The sequence below is a fragment of the Monodon monoceros genome, unplaced genomic scaffold (assembly GCF_005190385.1).
Source record: "Monodon monoceros isolate NGI ecotype Baffin Bay Population unplaced genomic scaffold, NGI_Narwhal_1 Super_Scaffold_17, whole genome shotgun sequence".
In the NCBI taxonomy this organism is placed as follows: Eukaryota; Metazoa; Chordata; class Mammalia; order Artiodactyla; family Monodontidae; genus Monodon; species Monodon monoceros.
In genome coordinates, this window is record NW_021703773.1 from 13147455 (window position 1) to 13172665 (window position 25211).

The window sequence follows — 25211 nt, forward strand, 5'->3', positions numbered from 1 at the left end:
GAGGAGTCACACATCTCTTACTTTAAATCAAAAGCTAGAGATGATTAAGCTTAGTGAAAAAGTTATGTCACAGGCCGCGATAGGCCAAAAGCTAGGCCTCTTGCACCAAACAGTCAGCCAAGTTGTGAGCACAAAGGAAAAGTTCTTGAAGGAAATTAAAAGTGCTACTCCAGTGAACACACGAATTATAAGTTTTATTGTTGTTTAAGTTTTAGCAGTCCGATAGATGAAACTAGCCACAACATTCCCTTAGGCCAAAGCATAATCCAAAATAAGGCCCTAACTCTCTTCAATTCTATGAAGGCTGAGAGAGATGAGGAAGTTGCAAAGGAAAAGTGTGAAGCCAGCAGAGGTTGGGTCATGAGGTTTAAGGAAAGAAGCCATCTCCATTAACATCAAAGTGTACAGTGAAACAACAAGTGCAGATATGAAGCTGCAACAAGTTATCCAGAGGATCCAGCTAAGGTAATTAATGAAGGTAGCTATACTGAACAACAGATTTTCAATGTAGACAAAACCACCTTCTATTAGAAGATGCCACCTAGGACTTTGACAGCTAGAGAGGAGAAGTCAATGCCTGGCTTCAAAGGGCAGGCTGACTCCCTTGTTAGGGGCTAATGCAGCTGGTCACTTAAAGCTGAAGCCAATGCTCACTTACCATCCCGAAAACCCTAGGGACCTCAAGAATGATGATAACCTACTCCGCCTGTGCTCTATAAATGGAACAACAAAGCCTAGAAGACAGCACATGTTTACAACATGGTTTCCTGAATATTTTAAGCCCACTGTTGAGACCTACTACTCAGAAAAAAAGATTTCTTTCAAAATATTACTGCTCATTGACAATGCACCTACCTGGTCACCCAAGACCTCTGATGGAGATGTACAATAAGATTCACATTGTTTTCATGCCTACTGACACAACATCCATTCTGCAGCTTATGAATCAAGGAATATTTTGTCTTTCAAGTCTTATTCTTTAAGAAGTATATTTCCTAAGGATACAGCCGCAATAGATACGGATTCCTCTGATGGCTCTGGGCAAAGTCAACTGAAAGCCTTCTGGAAATGATTCACCATTCTAGATGCCATTAAGAACATCTGTGATTCATGGGAATAGGTCAAAATATCAACATTCACAGGAGTTTGTAAGAAGTTGACTCCAACCCTCATGGATGACTTTGAGAGGTTCAAGACTTCAGTGGAGAAAGTAACTGCTGATATGGTGGAAATAGCAAGAGAACTAGAAGTGGAGCCTGAAGATGTGAATGAACTGCTGAAACCTCACGATAAAACCAATGGATGGGAAGTTGCTTCTTATGGATGAGCAAAGAAAGTGGTTTCTTGAGAAGGAATCTACTCCTGGTGAAGATGTTGTAAAGACTGTTGAAATGACAACAGAGGATTTAGAATATTACATAAGATTAGTTGATAAAGCAGTGTCAGGGTTTGAGAGGACTGACTCCAGTTTTGAAAGGTGGGTAAAATGCTGTCAAACAGCACTGCATGCTACAGAGAAATCATTTGTGAAAGAAAGATTCGATCGATGTGGCAAACTTTCATTGTTGTCTTAAGAGATTGTCTCGGCCGCCCCAGCCTTCAGCAGCCACCACCCTGATCAGTCAGCAGCATCAGCATCGAGGCAGGACCCTCCACCAGCAAAATGATTAAGACTTGCTGAAGGTTCAGATGATGGTTAGCATTTTTCAGCAATAACGTATCTTTTAATTAAGGTATATACATTTTTTAAGACATAATACTATTGCACACTTAATAGAGTACAGTATACTGTAAATACACCAAAAAATTCATGTGACTCACATTATTGTGATAGTCGCTTTACTGCAGTGGTCTGGAACCGAACCTGCACTATCTCTGAGGTACACCTGTACATATTCTTTTCAAGCACACAAAGAATATTCTCAGGATAGATCACAGGTCATAAAAACAGTCTCAACAAATTTAAGATGGTTGAAATCATATCAAGTATCTTTTCTGACCACGACGGTATGAAACTAGAAATCAATAACAGGAGGAAAGCTAGGAAGTCCACAAATATGTGGAAATTATACAACACACTTCTGAGCAACTAATGGCTCAAAGGAGAAGTCAAAAGGGAACTCAAAAAATACCTTGAACAAAAATTGTACACAAACACATACACACACAGAGGAATGTTATTCAGCCATAAAAAAGAAGGAAATCCTACCATTTGTGACAATGTGGATGACCTGGAGGTTTAAGTGAAATAAGCCAGACGGAGAAAACAAACACTGTATGGTATCACTTATAGATGGAATCTAGAAAAAGAAAAAAAAAAAAGCACCAATTTCATAGAAACAGAGAATAGAACGACGGTTGCCAACAGCTGGGGACAGCAGAATGGGGCAACAAAGGTCAAAGGATACACGTTTTCAGTTATACAAAGAATATTTTCTGAGGATGTAACATCCAGCATTATGACTATGGTTAATAGTACCGTACTGTATACCTGAAAATTGCTGAGAGTAGACCTCAAGCATTCTCACCATCAAAAAAAAAAAAAAAGCTAACTAAATGAGGTGATGTGTCAATTGATCTTGGTACCATTCCACAATGTGCATCAAATCACTACATTTATACTTAAACATACACATTATATTTGTCAATTATTCCTCAGTAAAGTTTAAAAAATGTATCAGGACAGTAAAGCATCACCAAATAAAATATTTGGTTGAGCCAAAAGGATATTGAGAGCTTATAATGTTGAAGGTCTTAAAAAGAAATATAAAATGAGCTTGTTGGCACTTGGGTACTTGGCAAAAAGAAAAACAGGCAAAAAGATTAGCAGCTTGACTTAAAAACAAAATAAAGGAGGAGGGCAATGTAGTGGTTCCTTGCCATAGTCAGATTTCCCACTTGCAGTTTTTACCTCTTGTGAGCAACCCTGGAAGCTGGTGAGAGAGGATTCCAGCTTTGCTGCAGCATGAATTTGAATTCTATGGCGAGGTGGCTATGTGAAAAAGTCGCCTAGGGAGTGTGAGTGGACTGCCCAGCATCCACACCTCACTAGTGATTTCCTATTTTCTACTACTTGGCCCTGGCACAGTAGCTCTGTAAGGATTTGAAGGAAATGCTTTAAAATGTCCAGTAATACTTTATGGTATATTGTATGGTGCTATTTGGGATTCACAAAAATCTTAGCATATACCCGTTTTACCCCAAGAGTTTCCTGTTTAAACCTAAAACATCTAGATGTCCTTGTTTTACTATAATGTGTGTTTTGTCCACCATTGTGCCTTCTGTTATCCACTTATTTTTTTATTATGCTGATTCTATAACTACTGCTCAAAGGCAGAAATTCATTCTTTTAAGTTAAAAAGCTACAGCACTGGGCTTCCCTGGTGGCGCAGTGGTTGAAAGTCCGCCTGCCAATGCAGGGGACACGGGTTGGTGCCCTGGTCCGGGAGGATCCCACATGCCGCGGAGCAGCTGGGCCCGTGAGCCACGGCCGCTGAGCCTGCGCGTCCGGAGCCTCTGCTCCACAGCGGGAGAGGCCACAACAGTGAGAGGCCCGCGTACCGCAAAAAAAAAAAAAAAGCTACAGCACTGTCTGGAGAATTCTCATACCAAGAAAAATGCCTACTTTTCTCCTATGCACCAGGGTTGGAAGACCTCTATAAAATTCATTTGATTATAATGTATAAATCGTTAAAATAAAGTAGCATCACAATTACTATTAGGAAGTAAACGAAAAGAAGCAAACAATGTTAATGAAATTGTTCTAGGAAAGCTATAGGGGGAAATCCAATTCTGAAAACATGTATTTTTAGCTTCTAGATAAGGAGAGTTTTACTTTCTCAACTCCATAAACACATTTTTGTTTTTAGAATTAGTTAAGAATTAACTAGTCAACATTTAGTGGTCACTGTGTAAAATCAGTTTTTAGTAATAGAAATGTAAGATATGGTAGAAAGCATTATTCGACTTTACTAACCTCACTCATAACGTTGAATACAAATGCAAAATTAAGTGGTGACCTTTAATTTTAAATCTAATTCAAAGCATGCTCTCTCAGACTTAAGAAACAAGGCAGATAGATATATGTCACAAGGGGGAGGGGAACCAAAAAACCGAATCCAAAAAATCCCAATGATTTATCTATGTATTATAAAGTTCAAGCTGTAGCCCTTATATTCCTTTAAATGGTATTTTCTTTTGAATTTCCATTAACCTCATTAGTAACTGAATTTTTAATCAGACCCTATAATCTATCATGAATCTTCCAATTATAAATTTAAAAAAAAACAAAGGCAGATATGTGTACCAAGTACTTTATGAAATTCACCACTCACAACTGACCTTCACATATACATTTCAAAAATCAAAAGGACACTGACATTCTTAAAACCCAAAGGCTAGATAAGGCCCACCTTTCCAATCTTTTCTGCATTTTAAGAAATGATCTGATCTAATGATGTGTTAATGTAGAAACACATTATATATTTTAACATCAATAAGGTATGACATTCAAGGGGAGAGCCAATAAACCTCTGTATTTTAAAACCAAAAGGAACACATCTTGGACACCTTAAATTATAAAATTCAGTTCTAAGCAGGAACTGTTACTGTGTAACAAATACTGCTCATATCAAAAGTGCTGGTGACAAAGAATTCAACAAAGAATTCAATATGCCCTCCCCACAGAATCTGTTCACATACATATGCATATATCTATAACTGTAACAAGATTTTAAATGATTAAGGTGCTTAAATTTTGCACTGCAGGACTAATTCAATAAGTATTCATCTGCTACCTCTTTGTAGCAGCTCCAGTTAGAGTGAATGATCCACGGGCAAAAGCGCAAAAATGCTGTTATTTTCTGGAATGCGGCATTTGTGGCGCTGGAGTGCCCTCTATTGGTAGTGAAGAGGACACACTCATTAGCTGCCCTGCATGCATCTTCTCATTAACCCGGAGTTCACACCCATCCTGCAGCATTCTAACTGCTATTCGGGCAATGTTCTTAGAGTCATCAAGACCACTGTGAGGCCGCCCATCGTAATCCATTCCAAGTTTTTCAAGCATTATTGTCAGCTTGGTTTGGCTTCTAGGAACCTGAAAAATAAACAGCTCAGTAAATAATTCTTTAGTATTCTGTTAAGTCATAGTGAAGTGGAAAAATAAGAAGCTGAAAATGAACAGTAATAGCTAAATAAAGTTAGGCAAAGGGCAAATACTCTTGGGTCAAATTAAGCAAATAAATAAACCTTCAGAGCTTTAAAAAAATGATCTTAGAGTTTTAGATAAAAATACATATAAACAGATGGAATCCTTAAAACATCTAAAAAGTTTGCAGTTTTATAACTTAACAAATAATTTATGAAAGGAAATGCATTGTTCTAAACATCTAAATTTAACCCAAACTAATTTTTTGGCATGGTATTTTTCTGTAATGTATTATTTTACTTGACTGACAAAATTTATAACTTTTATATATCAAAGGACACTATCAAGAGAGTGAAAAGGCGGCCCACAGAATGGAAGAAAATATTTGCAAATCACATACATGGAAAGGGATTACCATCTAGAATATACAAAGAATTCCTAAAACTCAACAACAAAAAAAGCAAACAACCTGGTTTAAAGAACTTGAATAGACATTTCTCCAAAGAATATAATATACAAATGGGAAGAGGAGAAGAAAATTTTTCAAAAGGAAAATGTAAGTTTCCTCAACTTACACTGCTAATCAGCATTATAACTGGTATCTAGTACAAGGGGGACCACCCAGGACAGAGCAGCCTAAGAAACGCACCAGTATAAACAGAGCCACAGAAAAATGTAATTCTCTACTCAAAAAAGCACGGGCAATTCTGCCTTAACGTATCTAAAACTTTCTGATCACTCTAATGTACCATGAGCTGTAGATGTTTTTATGCAGACCTGAAAATTCTTTTATGGTTTTAGTAATTGTTAATAATTATCCTTAGAATAAGTAAATTATTCCTCTAAGTTAAAGGTTGGAGAAAGACCCCTTACATAAGAACGCATTACCACCTGGGAGTTGTAGCATGAAAAGAATCTAAAGCTGATCAGCCCCTACAAATTTATATGAAATTCAGAGGACAGAGGCACATTTGAAACTGTATCACAGGATACAACAAGTAAAATCCAGACTATGGGAAACTCTATAGGACAAATGGCTCAGGTTCTTGGGGGGGGGGGGAAACAACTGCTAAAGGGAAAAAGGAGGCGGGAAAGGAATTTATAAATTTAAAAGCTTGGGGCTTCCCTGGTGGCGCAGTAGTTAAGAATCTGCCTGCCAGTGCAGGGAACATAAGCTCGAGCCCTGGTCCGGGAGGTTCCCACATGCCGCAGAGCAACTAAGCCCATGCGCCACAACCACCAAGCCTGGGCTCTAGAGCCCTCAAGCCACAACTACTGAAGCCCACGCACCACAACTACTGAAGCCCACGTGCCTAGAGCCCGTGCCCCGCAACAAGAGAGGCGACTGCAATGAGAAGCCTGCTCACCGCAACTAGAGAAAGCCCACACATAGCAACGAAGACCCAACGCATCCAAAATAAATAAAATTTATTTTAAAAAATAATAAAAAAAAATTTTTAACTTACGAGACATGTCACCCAACTGCAAATGTGTGAAGTTTATTCTGATCCTCATTCAACACACAAAGGGTAAAAGAAAACAAAATATTTATGATATTTATGATGATTTGATAACATTAAGGAATTACTGTTAATTTTTTTAGGTGTGATAATGGTGGTGGTTATGTTTTTTAAAGAGTCATCTTTTGGGGGTTACATAATGAAATGTTTACAAAGCAAATGAAATAATGTTTAAGATCTTCTTCAAAATAATAAGGAAAGGGTAAAGTGGGTAGGGTTATAGATGAAACAAGGTTGGTCATGAGTTAATAACTGTTGAAACTGAGTCATGAGAGTTCATTGTATCTGTCTACTTTTGTATATGTTTGTAATTTTTCATAACCAACTTTTTTTTAAGAAACCACAAAATTAGTGAAAAATCCACAAAAAAGGAAAAAATATTTACCAAATATAATCAAAGGAAAGAAATCCAAATGACTAATAACATAGGAAAAGGAGCTCAGTTGCATCAGTAATTAGGCAAATGCAAATCAGAACCTCAATGAGATGTCATCACACATCCACCACACTTACAAACATTTTAAATGACTGGCAATACCAGATGCTGGCAAAGACGTGGAGCAATAGTAAATCACACACTCTTCTTGTGAGAGTGCCAACTGGTACAACCACTTTGGAAAACAATTTTTGCATTATCAAGTAATCTCAATGTGGTACATATTCTATAACCCAGCAATTCAACTCCTAGGCTTATACTCTGGAGAAATGAGCATGCAAGGCACCAGAAGATATGCACAGGAATGTTTATAGCACCACTGTTCATAAAAAGCCCCAAACCAAAAACCACCCAAAGTAGATAAACCAACACAATGGAATTCTACACAGCAGTAAAATAAATGAACTTCAGCTATATACACAAGAAGGATGAATCTCAAATATAATGTTGAGGAAAAAAGCAAAATAAACAATACAGCCAGTATGATGCTAATTATATCATTTTCAAAAACAGGCAAAACTAAACCATATGCTATAAGGATCAACATATAAATATTAAAGCTATAAGGAAGGGTGGGAGGGAGGCTCAAGAGGGAGGGGATATGGGGACATATGTATGCATATGGCTGACTTTGCTGTACAACAGAAACTAACACAGCATTGTGAAGCAATTATACTCCAATAAAGATGTATAAAAATAATAATTAAAAAATAAAGCTGTAAGAAAAACAAGAAAATTATCCCCATGAAAGTATGGATTACAGAAGCTCTAGGAGGAAGAAAGAGGGTTAAGTGGGTGGAATTTACAAGGGATTTCACTCTAAAAACAACCTGTCAAAAGCCACTTTTCTGTACACATAGTTCTCAATTTTAAAATGCTAAACAAAAAAACAAAAAAAAAATGTTTTGAGAGAAAAGCACCTTTTCTCAGGAAAGGATGTGCTTCACCAAAATGTGGTTGTAAAGGGAAAAAGATGACCCAAGATCTAACATGTGATAGAGAAGCAAAGGAAATCTTCTAGGATGATTTTTGAAGAAGCCTGAAGAACAGCTCAGATTAGAACAGGATTAAAGGTTCCAGAAAGCTAGTCTCCAAGGTAAAAAAGGAAAAATAAGAAAAAAAAAAAGAAAAATTGACACACCACCTGAGTGTTTTGAGTACTGAAAAGTGATTTACAGTTTGAATGGGGAGTAACAGCATAAGAAAACAACTAAAGAAGTCAATTATTAAATCTGGGGAAAAGTGAGTGGTAGCTGTTTAATGGTGCTGAACCTTCACTTTGCATTGCAGGAACTCAATAGATACCTCAGACTGAAAATTCAAGAAATAGCATAAATATATAATCCGGAAACAGGAAAGTTAACATGAGAAGAAACAACTTTAAAAAGTTAAAAGTGTTTGGGAGAATAGGAACCAGTACTGGTGAGGGCCATGGTGGAAGACTGCCATTTGTTATGAGACTTGCAATATTATTTTTAAAAATTTACACTACACACACATATTAACTTTGATAAAATTAGAATGAAAAATCAGTGGGGAGCATTTGTTCCACAAACAATCCAGATATTGAATACCCCTACAGTTTCAAACCTCTGTTACTGAAGATCATACATATATAGTTACCCTATTTAAGTAACAGGCTGAGTGAGGAATACAGCTTATTTTTCTAAACTCACATGAACATAACTATTTGGAATCTGAAGCATAACAACTAATTATATAACCTTTTTCTGTGAAAAGTACCTAGTAAATCATAACTTTATGTACATGCAAAATATAATAAATTTATCAAGAGCAGTATAATCAATATAGAAATCTTACCTTGTAAAAGTTTCCATATGACTTTCGAATATTGATCCACTTTTTGGCAAAAGGTGGATATTTGAGCCTGCTTAGCTGGCACTGAATGTTCAGGAACTTACTCATATCCCATGAACTTAAATCAAAAGAGGAAAAAAATCTGGATTAAATAAATGCTATACCATTCTTAAAAATGAGGATTTTAAGTCATTCTATTTGTTTTTACTTACACATCACCTTTCTTATATTCACACATAACATCAAGCTTAGAAAATTAACTTCTCTTCCTCCAAAATAATAATTCAAAAACAAACTTTAAAAAGCAAAGTGGGGGGCTTCCCTGGTGGCACAGTGGTTGAGAGTCCGTCTGCCGATGCAGGGGGACACGGGTTCGTGCCCCGGTCTGGGAAGATCCCACATACCGCGGAGCGGCTGGGCCTGTGAGCCATGGCCGCGGAGCCTGCGCGTCCAGAGCCTGTGCTCCACAACGGGAGAGGCCACAACAGTGAGAGGCCCGCGTACCGCAAAAAAAATTAAAAAAAAAAAAAAAAAAGCAAAGTGGAAGTTGGATATATTAAATTTTTTTTGACAAACTGTCTAATTCTTATTGGGCTCATCTTGACCATTTTTATGGTTCTGATTACCTAGGCACACCTCTATCTTGTCGAGTTTTTTGTTTTGTTTTTTACAACTCTAAAATAACTGCTCAGCTTACTTTTAATGCCAAGTTTATCACATTAGGAAGTTCCCTGAGGGTATGCTTTGAAATAAAACAAAAAACACAAACAAATGAACAAAATACTTGAGAGAAACAAACGTAGCTGATATCAAGTAGTTAGAATGCAATTTGCTCTGCCACAGCATATGTTTCTACAACACGAATCAACCTATGTAGTTAAGTAGGAGAATCCTGGCTGTATCATGTAGAAGTTATGTTGCCTCATATGTGGTTTTTCCTTGGCAAAGGGAGTCAGAATTGCAGCAGTAGAAATTATAACCTTCAGCAGGAAAGAAAAAGCTCTCAACTCGGCCGCTGTGCCAGCAACAGGAGTACTTTTAAGAAAATTAAAAACAAGCACCTGCCCCCACAATCCTCTGGCTTCTGTGCCTTTGTAACATCCTCTGAGGTGCCTTCTACAGACCTCGGGAAGCTTGCCTGGGCTGTCCAAATTATTTCTGGGGGTATCAATTATTGTTTTTGTTAGTCCTCTGGTTACAAAATTGCACAGATTTTGAATGATCTGTCCCAGAATGTGAGGTTTTTTACAGAATTGCACACACCACGTTATGACAGAAACACCTGTGCACTTTAGCACGAACACTGCTCATTCATGTTGAAAATCAGGAACAGGTTTCTAAAGAGGCCCATCAACGTTTTCCCAAACTTCCATTTTTAAGCACAATTATGATAGGCCTAAATTCAATGCTCTTCTCCTATTGCACCTGAGGGCCTCTAAACCCTTCACTTAGGTGACACATCAGCTTTTGTCCACAATTTGAAACAGAAGTTCATTAGGACTTTCTTCTTCAACCTTAATAGCGTAGGGTATAGGAGGTGGCTCAGCACAATGCTGTTAATCCTGTTTTAATCTCTCTCATCTCCCCACTTGGCTTTTCATTTAACTAATGCTTCTGGAGCATAATTTTGAGCTCAGCACTATAGTAAGCAATATGAAAGACTACCAAGTAGCAAAAATCCTTGCTCTGAATCTCCTTGCAAACCTAAGTCTTACACACATGAAGTTTAGACATCAGAATATTTAGTCAGATGCCAACATGAATGGGACATACCAGAGGCTGTAAGGCTTCAAGAAAAAGGTCAACGTGAGTTGCAGTGTCCAAAATAAAATATGAGGTAGGCTCTGGGTAATAATAAAGAAGAGTCAAGGAAAAGAACCTTCCAGCAGAGAGGAAAGCTGTATGGGTACAGAGCGGAAGGATAAACCATGTGGTTCATGGGCCAGCCTGACTGGAGTAAAAAAGAAAGCAGGAGGATTAGGCTACACGGGCAGGGTGGGATTAGACAACAGAGCCTTGAAAGCCAGACTGAAGAGTCTGGACTTTCTTGAGCAAGGAAGTGTCCTGATAAAAACAGCGTTTCAGTAAAGTCATTTAAGTTTTATACATTAATATTTAATCTTCTTCTAGCACTGGATCAGACTGTTATCTCTGCTTTCCCTCCTCTCTCTGACATCTAGGACTTAAAATTTAACCAGGAATAAGAATGTAAAAGAAAAACTACTGTCTGTTGTGGGGACTCCTTTAGTAAATAATATTTTTTGTGGTTATTCTAAAAGTTGGATGAGTTAGGACATCTTTAATCTTAAAAAGTAGATTAAAAAAGATAAATTTCCTTAATACTTACCCATCTGTTAATATGGAATATTTATACTTTGTTCCTAATTCCTTCAATTTCATCCAGTCAATGACTTTTTTCAGTACCTGAGGGAAGGTATCAGCTTTGTCTACCTGATCCTGAGGATATGAAAGTAAAATATATAAAAATCTGGGTAGTTACATGTAGTCCTACCCAGAAACAAACACTGGAGGGAAAGAAACAGTAGGAGAAAGTCTTAACTATGATCTTTTAAACTCTTCATCGTTTCCTAGGCTAAGATTCACCTAAAATTCCATTTTTAAGACAGTTAAAAATTGTTTATAGCCAAGTATTAGGGACTGCTTTCAACTGAAGTATATAATCCTCCCCAGATTAAGATTTAAGATAATCCTCAGGGGTTCTCTTTTTTCAGGCCTCAACCTAGTGGCTTACTGCTTCTCCAGAGGGGAGAAAAGGGAAATCTCTCCTCAGCTGAAAACCATGACCCTCTACACTGGTTTCCCTATCTCAAAGCTCACATCGTTCCAGAACATACTACACATCTGAATGATCCATCACATCACTCGCATACTTAAAATCCTCCAAACACTCCCCAAGGTCTTCCAGACAAAAAGATACACAAGACCCTTCATGATCTAGTTCGTCTCTATCACTTTAGCTTTATTTGCGACCATTTTCTCACTAGCCCATAATACACCTGAACCATCCCGAACCACTTACACTTTTGCCCTTCACACCTGAAATGCCTGCCCAGTCATTCTTTTCCACCTATTTACCTATCGTTGACTCGGCCCAAGTTCACCAACTTGAGTTTTGCCCAGGACAGCCCTCCCTTCCCTGTCAGAGGGAGGTCTTTCTACAGATGCCCATGACACCCTAATGAAACACTGTCAGTCTTCCTAACCATACCGTGACCAGTGTTTTTTTCTGTCTGTCCCCGACTTACAGATTGTTAAGTGAGCTGAGGAGACTGCCTTGACCATCTTTGTATCCACCGTAGCTTGGCCAATATTGAATATTATAGCAGGCCCTCAAATATTTGTTGAATGAATGAATAAAGGAACTAAATAAATCAACAAAGGGCCTACCACATTAGAATACAACCAAAAATCAGAGGCCTAAAAAAAATTAAGCTATATATAAAATCAGGTTGTAACAGATACATTTTAAAACTTCATCTCCAAGTTCAACATGGTAACTAACATTTCCTTCACTAATGCTCCATACAAATGAAATGATTACAACTCCTTAAAAGGAAAGGCTAAAAAAAATCTTACCAGGTGTAAAATGTGCTTTTCTATTTTTCAAATATTACAATACAAAAGATCTTTACCAAGCAAGGAAAGTATCACATTTAATTATTTACAACAATAATTTTTTTAAACTATGAAATAAATCCCTAATTTCAAAACTTCTTTCAAACTCTAGAAAAAGGAACACAGAATTATAACCTGAGTAATTCCAGTTAGATTGATGCAGAAGTCAGAAAGCTGTGTGTTAATCTCTGGTCTCACATACTGCTGAAACGTATCTTCCTACAAGGGAAGGACAGCAAGTTAAAGTATTTTCTATGACTTAAGATACATGATACATAACGTGACTAAGTCAGCCACATAAGATTGTAATCTTATAGATGGCTCAAGGCACAGACCTGTCTAGAGCTTTAACAATTTAAGGATAATGCCCTATTCCCAAAGTACTCTAATTTTTTAATTAAAAAATTATGCTTCATAGTTTAAAAAAGTTTAAGATAGAACAAGTACCTAAAAGCAAGTCTTCAAGCCAAAGTTTAACCAGAGGAGCAAAATGTCAATGATTTTGTTTATAATATTTTGAAACTGTAAAGCCTATTAACGCAACCTCTAGTTCAAGATATTAAGAGCTTTTTAAATAACGTAGTATGTTGAAGAAATGCCAGTCTGCAGTTACAAATAAATTAGTTCAGATTCCTGCTCTCCCATTTACTCCTGACGAGTCCTTATTTTTATATTAAGATTCCACTAAACTGAATTCTGAATAATCAAAATTTAACTATATGATATGTAGTCATTTAAAGGGCAATAATACTACTAATTATTTTAGCAACGTTTAACCTCTTCAAGAAGCTTTCATGATTGCCTTCGTATTTTATACTCACAACAACTTTGTGAACTCAGTAAGGACGGCATGGTTATCATCGGGCTCAGGTCTCTAAGCATTTTTTCCTCTGGCCCAATGCTGCCTCCCTAAACCAGATCACACTAAGTCACTTGTTAAAAATTAAGGACAATTTCAAAGCCTAAAGATTTATCGGTAGCAATTATTAATACTAGGTAGCTATGGAGAAAAAGACAAAGAATATTACTTATAGTAGAAGGTTAAAAAATTAAGAAAAATCATGTTTATAAAATTCTTTTTACACACTAGCGTATTAAGCAGATGAATTATCAAGTTACTAACAATTATAAAAGAGTAAAAGAACAGCAAAGAACATCTGAACTTCAAAAGCTACAGATGTTCTTTACTTACCAGACATATTGCAAAAGGAAAAACTCTACTTAATTGAATTTCATAGATAAATGAAGTCTATCCTTTTAAATATCAGCATTTTGTTTCATAATTTTAAATGAAAATCTTAAAAAAAAATATGCTGCAACTTCCCTTACCATTATAAGCAGGTACTACTAAGTATGACGTTAATAAAATTGTATTTGCTATTTAATATTTTCAACAGAATGATGCCAGAGGACTATGCATTCATTGACCAAATATTTAATAATCACTTAAATAAATTACATAGTAAGTTAAAAGGTGATGAGGGTTCTTAAAAAGTAGAGTAGATAAGAGGGATCAGAAACATTGGGTCTGTGGGGTATTCAAGCTACACTATTGCACAGAGAACCAGTTAGACTTTATTTAGAAGGCAAGAGTTAAGGAATGCCAGGAAGGAAGGTAGGAAGGTAGGAAGGTAGGAAGGAAGGGAGGGAGGGAGGAAGGGAGGAAGGAAGGAAGGGAGGAAGGAAGGGAGGAAGGAAGGGAGGACAGGAGGGAGGAAGGGAATTAGCAGCAAGATCTCTGCAGGAAAGGAATTTGAGCTAAAGCTCTGGGAGGTGAGGGGGTGGAGCATGCCTGGAATTTCTGAGAAACAGCAAGCAGGTCAATATGGTGCAATCAGAGGTAACAAGAAGCCAGATCACATAAGGAATATGACTTTTACTCTGAGTTAAATGGGGAGCCATAAAAGAGTCGTGAGCAGAGGAGTGAAATGCTCTGACTTATATTTTATAAGGATCACTCTGGTCACTAGGTTGAGAATTGGCTGCAGGGAATAAGGATAGAAACAGAGACTGGTTAAATGATGAACAAAAGCAGCAAATCCAGACAAGAAATCAGTGGGACTCAGACTACAGTCATAGTAGTGTGGTTAAGTGGCTGGGTTCTGGATATATTTTGAAGGCAGAGCAAACAAGTCACTGATGGCCTGGATGTGTGATGTGAGAGAAACAGGAGTTAAGAATGACTCCAAGGTTTCTGGACTGAGCAATTAGAAAGACAGAGTTGCTAGCCCTCAAGCTAGGGAGGCTGAAGATAAAACAGGTTGCGGGTAAATTTGGGACATGTTAAGATGTCTGTTTAGATGTCCAAGTAGAGATCGTAAGTAACAGTCTGGATTTGGGACAGAGGACGAGATTGGAGATATGTATTTGGAAGACATCAGCATGTAGTTTCTAAAAGCTATGGAACAAGATGATAGACGAGATCATTAAGGGAGAGGAACTATATAGAGAAGAGGGCCTGGGATTGAACCTACAGCATCCTATATTAGGAAGTTGGGAAGAGAAGGAGCAACCAGCGAAGAAAACTGTGAAGGGGAACCCAGTGAGGCTGGCAAAAATGCAGGAGAATGAGGGGTTCTGGCAGTCACTTGAAGGAGACAGTGGTCAATTCCACCAGGACTTAGGTAAAGGTCAAAGATGACACCGAGGAGTGATTTTAGTGGAGTGATGGGCTGGAATACATAAATTAAACCTACAAGTGGTATGGGTTTAACAGAGAATGGGGGGAAACAGACAGAAGCGTATGTAACTTTTACAAAAAACCTGCTGTAGAGGAACAAAGACACGGGGTAGCTGGCAGGGAGTGGGATCAAGTGAAGGCTTTTTATGGTGTGAAAAATAACAAGTTTGTATGTGATGGGAACGATATAGTAGAAAGCAATGAATCATTCATGTCTAAATGAGGGACGAGAAGGTCTAGAGCCATGTCCTTGAGTGAGAGAGAGGAAGTAAGATCTAGTGAGTTATGCAAGATGATTTGCCTTCATAGCTGTCATTTTTTTCTTTTAATTTACTGACCTTTAATCTGCTTTGGACAAGCAAATTATATAAATGGGCTGATTAAGACTATAACTAAAAGAGGCTTCAAACAACAGAAAGAATAAACTGTATGCATTTTAATGCACCAAGCCTTTTTATACTTACTCCCAGTGTGTTGGTGGCAACTGGGGATACCACGGACGTGGTACTTCTGGGTATATGAGCTGTTATAATCCTTGTTCAGGATTTACAAGGCAAACAGTATTAATTTGGAGGGATCCTGCTGAGTTCCTAAACTAACAATGCACTGACGATGAGTATCTAAAGCAAATACGTTATATGGCTTAGAAGCCAAGGTTACAAGAGTTGTTTCCCCCATAAACTTTTCACCAGAAAGCTAACTAGTTTTAAGTTGAAAGGTAATTTCTATACCTTATCATTTTTATAGATCAGAGTATACATTAGTCTACCACAGTGGTTCTCAACCCTGACTGCATACCAACTGAGAAGCTTTTAAAAAAAAGCTAATGCCAGGGGCCCCACGGAACAACTAAATCAGAATCTCTGGGACAAGGACCAGGCATCAGTTTTGGTTTTTGTTTGTTTATTTGTTTTAGGTACTGGAAAAGGAGAGGAGCAGACCCTGAAATTATTTTATTATAGCCCATCTATTAAGCATGCAGCAAGAGCAAACACCCCCTCTTTAGAATTCTAATTCTAGCCGAAACAGCAAATGGGACCTTAGTAGCCAACCCCAGAATAGCTGCTGCTAAAAATAAAATTAAAACAATTCACTTACTATTTCTAAGGTATGAGTATTCAGTAAAACAACAGGAAATTCAATTATTTCATGTATGAACTCAGGTGGGTTACCCTCTTCACAAGTGGCTTCGAAGTCAATAACACAAATGTAGTCGTAGTAACTGTCAGCACAACTGCCCTCTTTCAACATCAGCTTCTGCTTCTTATAATAGTTTTTCAGTCTCTTCTTTAGTACATCCTTTACACCTCTAAGGAAAATAAGAATAAAATTAATGCTTAGGTGAATTTTACAGGCAAGAATCTGAACTCTTACCTGCTGGCACTGGGTTGAACACTGACAGCATTATCCCAGCATAATTTAGCAAATGTTAGCCAAAATAAATGTAAAGAAAGCGAAGCTAATTTAGCAAAGAACTAATTAGAACAGAACGTTTAATACAGCATCAATATTTTATATATGCCCCGAATATATTAAATGCATACAGTTTATTCTTTCTGTTGTTTGAAGCCTCTTTTAGTTATAGTCTTAATCAGCCCATTTATATATATATAATTTATATATATATAATTTATATAATTTGCTTGTCCAAAGCAGATTAAAGGTCAGTAAATATTTCGTGTATGCCCCGAAAATGGGGCATGCTTTTCGTTTTTCTAGTACAATATATAAAATATTGGTGTCTCAAACCATAACCTTTGTTGGCATACACTACCTACACAGCCCTGTTGCCTTATACAATAAGATGACATACATGATACAAAAACCGAAATTAATGCTGAATTATTCTGCTGACCAAACACAAATTTCAGAGAATGAAAATTCAGGAAAATTGAACATAGTATGCTCTCTCTTTCCTTTCTTTTGGCTTTTGTAAGTTAGACAACTAAAAAAATCCACATGAATTTGAAAGCATTATGAGCCTAGTAGTATATAAAGTTGAATGTCTCTTAGCTATTTAACTAGGAAAACTAATTTAGGAGACCCTAGAATAAACCATGTCCAGAAGAACACTGTCATAGTCAGTAGAATCTCAATTGCAATTAGATTTCTTCATTTACCGTGGGTAGAATTGGATTCAGGAGATTTCTGTTTTACAGGTATTTTTAAAATATACATTCCACAAAAGGGAGGTGGGGCAAAGTTGTTCTAAATTTATGACAATGGTGGGTAAAGGTGGTCACATTCGTTCGTCAAACAGTATATATTACTTCAAAAAATCAAAAGTTGCAACCATTACTTAGACTTCCTTCACTGTTACTTGGTTGAGTCCTGTAAGGGCTTGTAAATTCAAAATGGTAGTAAAAATAAGAGGATCTAAAAACTGTAACTAATGGGAAGTGACAAGGAAGGCATTTTGGCCCCATCACCAATTAGTGACCGTTAGAAAAAATGTTTCTAACTTTTTGTTTTCCTTTCTAAACTACCACTAAAAAGGAATCTTATCCATGAAAAATCCTGATAATTAACCAGCAAGTTGTTTTAAGACAAAATGTGTTAATGTTTATTTGCTTGAGATTTTCCAAACTACCAAAACCTAGGAAGGAAACCCTCAACCCCTTTCATATTAAGGTATTGTGCGTGACCTCTGCGTCATGGGACAGCTTTGGATTGCTTTGTCTTAATTTCTTTTCTTTCTTTCTTTCTTTTTTGGAAGAAACTATAGTTTACTAAAGGTGAAACGTTATTTACTAAAAGGCTGTCTGCAAACCTAATGACAACATAAACACATAACCAACCAGTTACTCCAGAGAGAAAACTTTATCTTTAACATCTCCCTTGCCCCTCCACATCCAAACAATCACCATTTCTGCCAATTCCAACTCAGAGAAACATACAGAATCTGGTTCTCCTGAATTCTCTCCGGTGGGGCTCCCATTAGCTTCCTGGACTCTGGCACATGTCTCCCCTATCACAGCCCTCCTCTTCATTCTTCACCTTGCTCGAGAGCTAGGCACTAGCACCACCTTCCTGCTGAAATACTTCAGTGGCTCCCTTCTGCTTACAAGGTAAAACGCAGACTTTAGCACAGAGTTCCTTCACCACTAGGCTACGACCTATCATTTCATCATCTTCCTCAGATGCTCCCCCTCCCCACAGTACGCTGCACACTGCAGACAAAACACAATACAGGCCACGTCCCGAAAATGGGGCATGCTTTCCTGTTCCATAGCTTTGGTTGTTCAAAGAAAAAGCAAGATCATGTAGCAGAAAATATACAAACAGAAATTAGGAGTTTTGATTTCTTTTCGCCCCAAATACCCTCCCCCTCCCTTTTCTGTTTTAAGTCAATTCAAATGTCACTTCTGAATCCCTGAGACAGACTCTTCCGCATTCTCATGCTGTACTTGGCCAGACCTTCAATACAGCTCTGGTCACTCTGTATTGTGATTATTGGTTTGTGTATTTTCCTAAAAGACTGAGATTTCCAAAATAGGGAGTAGATCTGTTTTACCTTTATAACATTATTACCTAGTAAAGTACTTACAATTCAGTAAGTGTTTGTTGACTAAATGTATAAACATACATTTGATCTCTCTAGCTCCCATATAAGTCAGGAGTGAGCAACTGATCTTCACACCTGGGAAGAACACACATTTTGCCCAGAAAATCTTAAGTAGGCTACACGTTGCATTCCCAGAATAGAAAGAGTCAGGGGGAAAGGAGGTAAAAATCTTCTTCACAAATTATGGAGTAGACAATCGAGAAGGGGGAAAAAATACATGTGTGCTCTTTCGAAAAGCAGCGAAGCTCTACTTTAAAGCAAAGAGGAGGAATACTGCTTATAAGAGAATAAGGATTCAGGGGGACCTCAAAACAATAAGTTTTCCTCTATTACCTGTAGTTATTTTTTCTAGATGCCTGGCAATTCTCTTGTGTATCAAGAAGCTACATGTTTTTCTGGATCCCAAAGGTCATTCCTGCCCCATGCCCCAAGTCAAAATAAAGTGATTTGTTTCACAAAAAGTTATTAAAACTTAAGTATGTATACATCTCATTGAAGATACACACACATGCACACATACACACTCCTGAGTTGGCTAAGCTGCATTATTTTCTCATTCAATATACAGTTAAACATAACACTTACTATCATACTGCATATTTTTAGAAACTAAAACAGAAGAAAAAATACTTCCTAGTAGGTAAAAGTTGATTTTTTTTGGTTTGGTTGGTTTCGAAGAAATCTTCTTTATAAAAATAATACAAATGAACAAGAAAAAGGAAAAATACTCAATCTCGTTAATAAGTTATAATTATCTATCAACCAAATGATCAACTAAAAAATTTTTTTAAACATACTCAGTATAAAATGATAGATACTCCTATACACTTCTGGTAGATGATCAAAACGTTCATCAACTTTAACTCAGCAATACTACTCTATTGTCTAAAAGACTGACAGAAATAATCAGAGTCACACAAAGATTCATGGATAAGAATGTAAATTATAGCTGTTATTTGAATTGTTAGTAATGGTTATCTCTTTATAATAGGATTACAGATATTTTTCAGTGTTTTCAAGATTTTCTAGATGAACATGTACTACTTTTATAATTTTAAAAAGTTATTTTTAATTACCTGGTTTCAAGCTTGAATTCTGAAAGTTTGGCTCTGAGCTCTTCCTTACTCATTCTATTAATACAACCATTTGTAATAGCAATCTCTTTGTAAACTGGGTCACTGAAATCACTTGCACTGGAGGTAATGAACTTAGATCCTTTTGTTTCTTGGCCATCAAGTCTCCATCGCTGCTTTTTCTACCACACACACAAAAAATACATATATATATATAAAGTTTATAATTAGTACAAACATCTTAAATATTCAAACTCCTAAGGGCTCTTTGTGCTATATGTTCAATAAAAAGTGCTTAGGAAGAACGAGGATGTGTTTCCAATACAATTTACCCTGCTCTCCTCAGTCACGAGGTTCCTTACAGGAAATGAAGCTAAGTAAAAAGAGCACTGGTTTTGGGAGTCAGAGCAACCTCAGTACAGAGCCAGCTGATTGTTTAATAGTAGCATAACCTTGGGTAATTACTTATTACTCTGATCTTCAGTTTCCTTATCTATAAAATAAGGTATATTAATAACTGTCTCAAATGGTATTTGGTATTGGTAATGATAAATAGTATTTGGGAGAGATTATTATAAGGATTAAATGAGATCAAGTATATCAGGTTCATGACACCATACCCAGCATGGCTATTAATAAATGGTAACTTTACTAATTACCATCACAGACTGCAGGTCAGACCTTTTCACAAGCAGTATTCTAAAATTTACAAGTGAACCAATTTTTAAGTAAACTTTTACAACATTACGCATATATACATCAGTGCCTTCCTGAGAATTTTTTAACCTGACTTTGTTTCACAAAGTTAACAGAAATTGGCCAGTATAAAAATTAAAGGGACCAGAAACCTGATTCAAAGCTTGCTAGTACCCAAGGCAAAGAAGGAAATAAATTCAGTTCCAAAACACGCAATTTCCAAAAGTTACACATATATCAGTTATTCAGGAGAACTATATTATAAACCTTTCCTCCTTTCTTAAATGAAAATCCATGTTAAGAAGACATAATTTGATTCTAATCACACCACAGGTAGTCCCAAATTACTAATATGTTAAGTTCCAAAGATTCATTTACAAGTTATTTTCCACATGCAACGTTACAAATATTAGGTATGTTACAGAATTTTCAAAAATACTTTGGAATTTACTGGCAATCCATACTAAAGCTTGTTAACTTAGTTATAACTTACCACATTGTCCCCATGTGAACTTTAACGACAGATTAAGGAGGGATAACCGTGGATAGGACACAGTCCCTGAGTTGGAACTGATCCTGATGGTTCAGGGACTACACTCTTAGCTCTCAATTTAATGCAACACACATTTAGCAGATACTGTGCTAGAATACTTAAGAATTACTCTCTCCCATCTCCTCTGAGGAAAGAGGACAGGAATTCCAATGTATGAACTGTCCATAAATTGAAGAATAATTTTTTAAATAATTTTATTAATTTATTTTTTTTTGGCTGCACTGGGTCTTCAGCAGTGGCGGCCCCTGCTGCAGAGCACGGGCTCTAGGCACACAAGCTTCAGTAGTTGCAGCACGCAGGCTCAGTAGTTGTGGCTCGTGGGCTCTAGAGCGCAGACTCAGTAGTTGTGGCACACGGGCTTGGCTGCTCCGTGGCATGTGGGATCTTCCCGGACCAGGGCTTGAACCCGTGTCCCCTGCATTGGCAGGTGGATTCTTAAACACTGCGCCACCAGGCAAGTCCCTTGAAGAATAATTATATTGAAGTTCCTTGTTGACCAATGTTTTAAAAACTTTATTACACGGATATTTGACTAAGATAAGAAAATAATTAGCTTTCAATACTATATTAAATTTACAATGCCTGGCTACTTTATCATTAGCATTTAATCAGGATTCCTGATTTATCCTTTGTCTTTACACTTACAATGAATTTTAAACTTCGTCTTCAATTGGGTTAAAATTGGTCAACAACGAGTAACAGTTTGTCTACCAAAACAAATGTCTCACTTAATTTAAGCAAATTTTCTCCTTGGTTAAATCCTCCCTCTGACTCACTTGCTTAATTCTTGTCTAAAACTGTAGCTACAAATATTACCCACAAGTAACACTTAGGCCTCTTCTAGATATGCTACAAATCACGATTTCTATAAAGAAAGTTCTGCTTCCTCTCCTGGGTCCAACCCTAGCCCTCTTCCTTCAGTGAAGTTTAGGACATGGTGAAGGTCCAATCCTCACAAACTGTGGTCTACACTAATGGTTTCCAAAGAAAATCCACTAAGACAACACACTAAGGAGCAGAAGGAAAATATTTAAAACCCTGTAGGTATTATTAATCTACAAAAACACAAAATTAGTTTACTAAGTAATACATGGATTGATAATGGTGCCCTCCCCAATGTCTGTGTCCATCTGTCACATGTCACAAAGTACCGGCCATACAATGAGGAAAGTAGGGACAGACTCTACCGTACAAGGGAGAATATTCACCTTCATGATACTGTGACATTTTGCAATTTTCACACGTCCCAGTAAATGGTTGCACAGTTTATATTATCCCAAATGAGAGAATCTTTACAATATGGAATTGACCATGAAAATCTTTTATACCAAATGGAGGCTGACTATCTTCTGGTAAAGTACTTAAAAGTGCTATTGAACTTACAAATGAGTTACATATTTCCTTTTACAAAATGGTATTCCAAAATTGCTGTCATTTTCTGCGATGAGAAAGGGATTAATAGCTTGATCCTTAAAAGTTTTTTGTTTTTTTTTGCGGTACGCGAGCCTCTCACTGTTGTGGCCTCTCCCGTTGCGGAGCACAGGCTCCAGATGTGCAGGCTCAGCAGCCATGGCTCATGGGACCAGCCGCTCCGCGGCATGTGGGATCCTCCCGGACCGGGGCATGAACCCGTGTCCCCTGCATCGGCAGGCAGACTCTCAACCACTGCGCCACCAGTGAAGACCCTGTTTTTTTTTTTTAAATAAACCCTATTTGTTTCAAGATGAAAAAAAATATGTTTTAACAATAACTTAGCAAGTAACTGCTTATCAAGAGAAACCTCTTCTGTGGCAAGAACATTTGGAAAATAGATGTTTTGGAAGTGTTTCCATTATTTTATTGCCAAAAAAAAAAAAGAAAACCTGCTCATTACCTATTTAAAAAAAAAGCCTTTGCATCTACACATAAAAAACAAACAAACAAACTTAGAAGCAGAATTAAACTTGGTTACAATCCTTCCAAAAGAAGAGTTCTGATGAAATTTGAACCTACTTGGTTAAAAATATAAAATTGCAACACCTATTAGTTTACAAAAACAATTTTGCTGACATCAAAGATAATGAAAATTTACTTAGCTGAAATCCAACAAAATATTTTGCTTTCTTGAGCCTGAAAAAAAAGACTGTATCATTGTTTATTAAAAGCATCCAACAACAGGTTTTTAACAAATATGATAGTCACTAACATCAACTAGGAACATAAACTCAGGCCTTAAGTCACTATATCTCAAAGTTTTAAGACTTCCAAATCTAATGAAGTGTATTCAATCACACTTCTCTCATTAAAAATAAAGTTTTTAAAATTATTTTTAAACCGACTCACTTGATGATGTTATTGACAGTATCTCAAACTGAAGAGGGATGGTGGGGTAGAAGAGCGGTTCTTTAGACAGAAGGGACATGGAGGCCTCTTTGAAAGTAATATCATAAGGCGAAGCAGATAACTATGCAAAAGACCCAGGGGAAGAGCATGCACAGCAAAGGAAGCACACAAAGACCCTTAACAAGAAAGATCATCCGCCATAAAACCGAGTATGCTGGGCACTGAGAGCAAAAGGGAAGAGTTGTACAAGGTGCAGTTAACAATGGAGAAAGGAGCCAGGTCCTGTGGGCAGCAAACTGAAGACTCAGGAGGGGAGAAACCGGTCAGATTCATGTTACTAAAAGCTCATTCTACCTGCTATGTGGGGAATGGGCTGTAGACGGAAAGAGCAAGAGCTAGGAAGCCTCCTGCAAGTACCCACACTATGAGGTGCTCCGCATTTGTATGTTATTAACAGAAAATGACCAATTCGGGTATTAGATCGTTCACACTCTGCAGCGCCAGTCAACAATAATTGTATGTGTCAAAAGAAGATGAATAAAGAAGTTTTAAGACGGTTTTTACAACTCTGCCACTGTAACTAGGATCCATCGGTGAGCTATCAAACTCATTAAGGGTATCAGTCATACATTACGTTTATATGAGATAATTGTAAATAGGCGAAAACCAGAGACGAAGCTCCAGCTAACAGGCACAATCTCCTTTTGCCAAGCCTGGGAGCTGGGCTTAAAGGTCTTAAGAAGTGATATAGCTAGAGCTGTGGTGGTATTTCTAAATACATCAACTACCCGCTACAGATTAGGGCTACAGAGAATGACAACAGTAACCGTGCGCCCAGAATGCTTAGAGCAGAGTTCCCACGCAGAGCTAATAAAACCGCGGTTCGCATACTTCTCGTCTGGGCTGTTTACTCATTTCCAGACAGTAACTGGGACCAGAAGGGGCTTACTGACAACCACCCCCGAGTAAAAGGCTCCCGGAGTTGGGGCCAGGGAAGGCGGCCAGGGCTGGGGCCCCAGGGCGCACGGGCTGAGGTTCCTGAGGGAAACCCTCGAAGACAAGGGCGCGCGGGCGGATTCTCACCTCGGAATTCGGGCGCTGCGCCTCCTCCCCGCACGCCGACCCCCGCGAGCCGCGCCGCGCGGGAGCCACGGCCTCGCCGCCGGGCTGGTGGCTCTGCTCATCCTCCATGCCGCGTGTCACGTAAGAAGAGAGCTGCTGGAGCCCACCACTCGCTCTCTCACTCGGCCAAGCCCGAAAGCCTCACCTTTCTCCGCTGAAAAATTACCGGGCTACCGTTCCCGCGGCGGCGACCACACAAACTCGAATGGACACCTCCCACTTCCGGGAGCGTGAGGCGTCCATACGCCGCGCAGGCGCGGTGAGCCGGCGCGCGGAACGCCAGCGCCTCCGCCGAGGAAGGCGGTGGGGGGCGGTGGGTAGAAGGAGAGATAGGAGGAGCGAAGCGGGGGGGAGGTGCGCGCGGGAGAAACCGAACGCTGCGTGCGCGGGGTTGAAGCGACGCCAGAGTTCGGGCTGTAGTCCCTAGAGGTTCCGCCAGAAGAAATGACCCATCACCATCTCCTGAGAAGTAAGCGAGGAGTATCCGAGAGAGAGGTGAATTTTAACCATAGAGAATAGCATTTATAAAACAATCTACGGTTTTCCATAAGGCGTTTGAGACGCCCACTGCTGGACAAGAAAAAGCAATAGGTCTGGAGTTACTACGAAACTGAACAAAGTAGGTGAAACAACTGTTTTCA

The 25211-nt window shown here is 38.1% G+C and overlaps 1 protein-coding gene across 2 annotated transcripts; it reads right to left on the reverse strand.

Moving 5' to 3' along the window:
• Positions 1-4266: 4266 nt before the first annotated feature.
• ERI1 (exoribonuclease 1) lies at positions 4267-24794 on the reverse strand. 2 transcript variants are annotated; one of them, XM_029226213.1, is made up of 7 exons: positions 24532-24794; positions 19881-20059; positions 16338-16548; positions 12695-12778; positions 11271-11380; positions 8927-9041; positions 4300-5098 (listed from the first exon to the last, which is right to left on the reverse strand). In XM_029226213.1, the coding sequence occupies exons 1-7, from the start codon at positions 24637-24639 to the stop codon at positions 4856-4858; spliced, it is 1050 nt and encodes a 349-aa protein (XP_029082046.1). In that variant the 5' UTR covers positions 24640-24794; the 3' UTR covers positions 4300-4855. The 2 variants fall into 2 exon arrangements, with proteins under 2 accessions (XP_029082047.1, XP_029082046.1); XM_029226214.1 differs by lacking the exon at positions 19881-20059 and having other exon boundaries at positions 4267-5098; positions 24532-24734.
• Between the last annotated feature and the right edge of the window lie 417 nt (positions 24795-25211).

Coding starts and splice junctions, on each gene's coding strand:
- ERI1 (XM_029226213.1), bottom strand. CDS start 24,639: ATGGAGGATGAGCAGAGCCACCAGCCCGGCGGCGAGGCCGTGGCTCCC. Junction 12,779..16,337: donor ATACTCATACCTTAGAAATA/GTAAGTGAATTG, acceptor CTTCCCTTGTAG/GAAGATACGTTTCAGCAGTA. Junction 5,099..8,926: donor CATATGGAAACTTTTACAAG/GTAAGATTTCTA, acceptor TTTATTTTTCAG/GTTCCTAGAAGCCAAACCAA.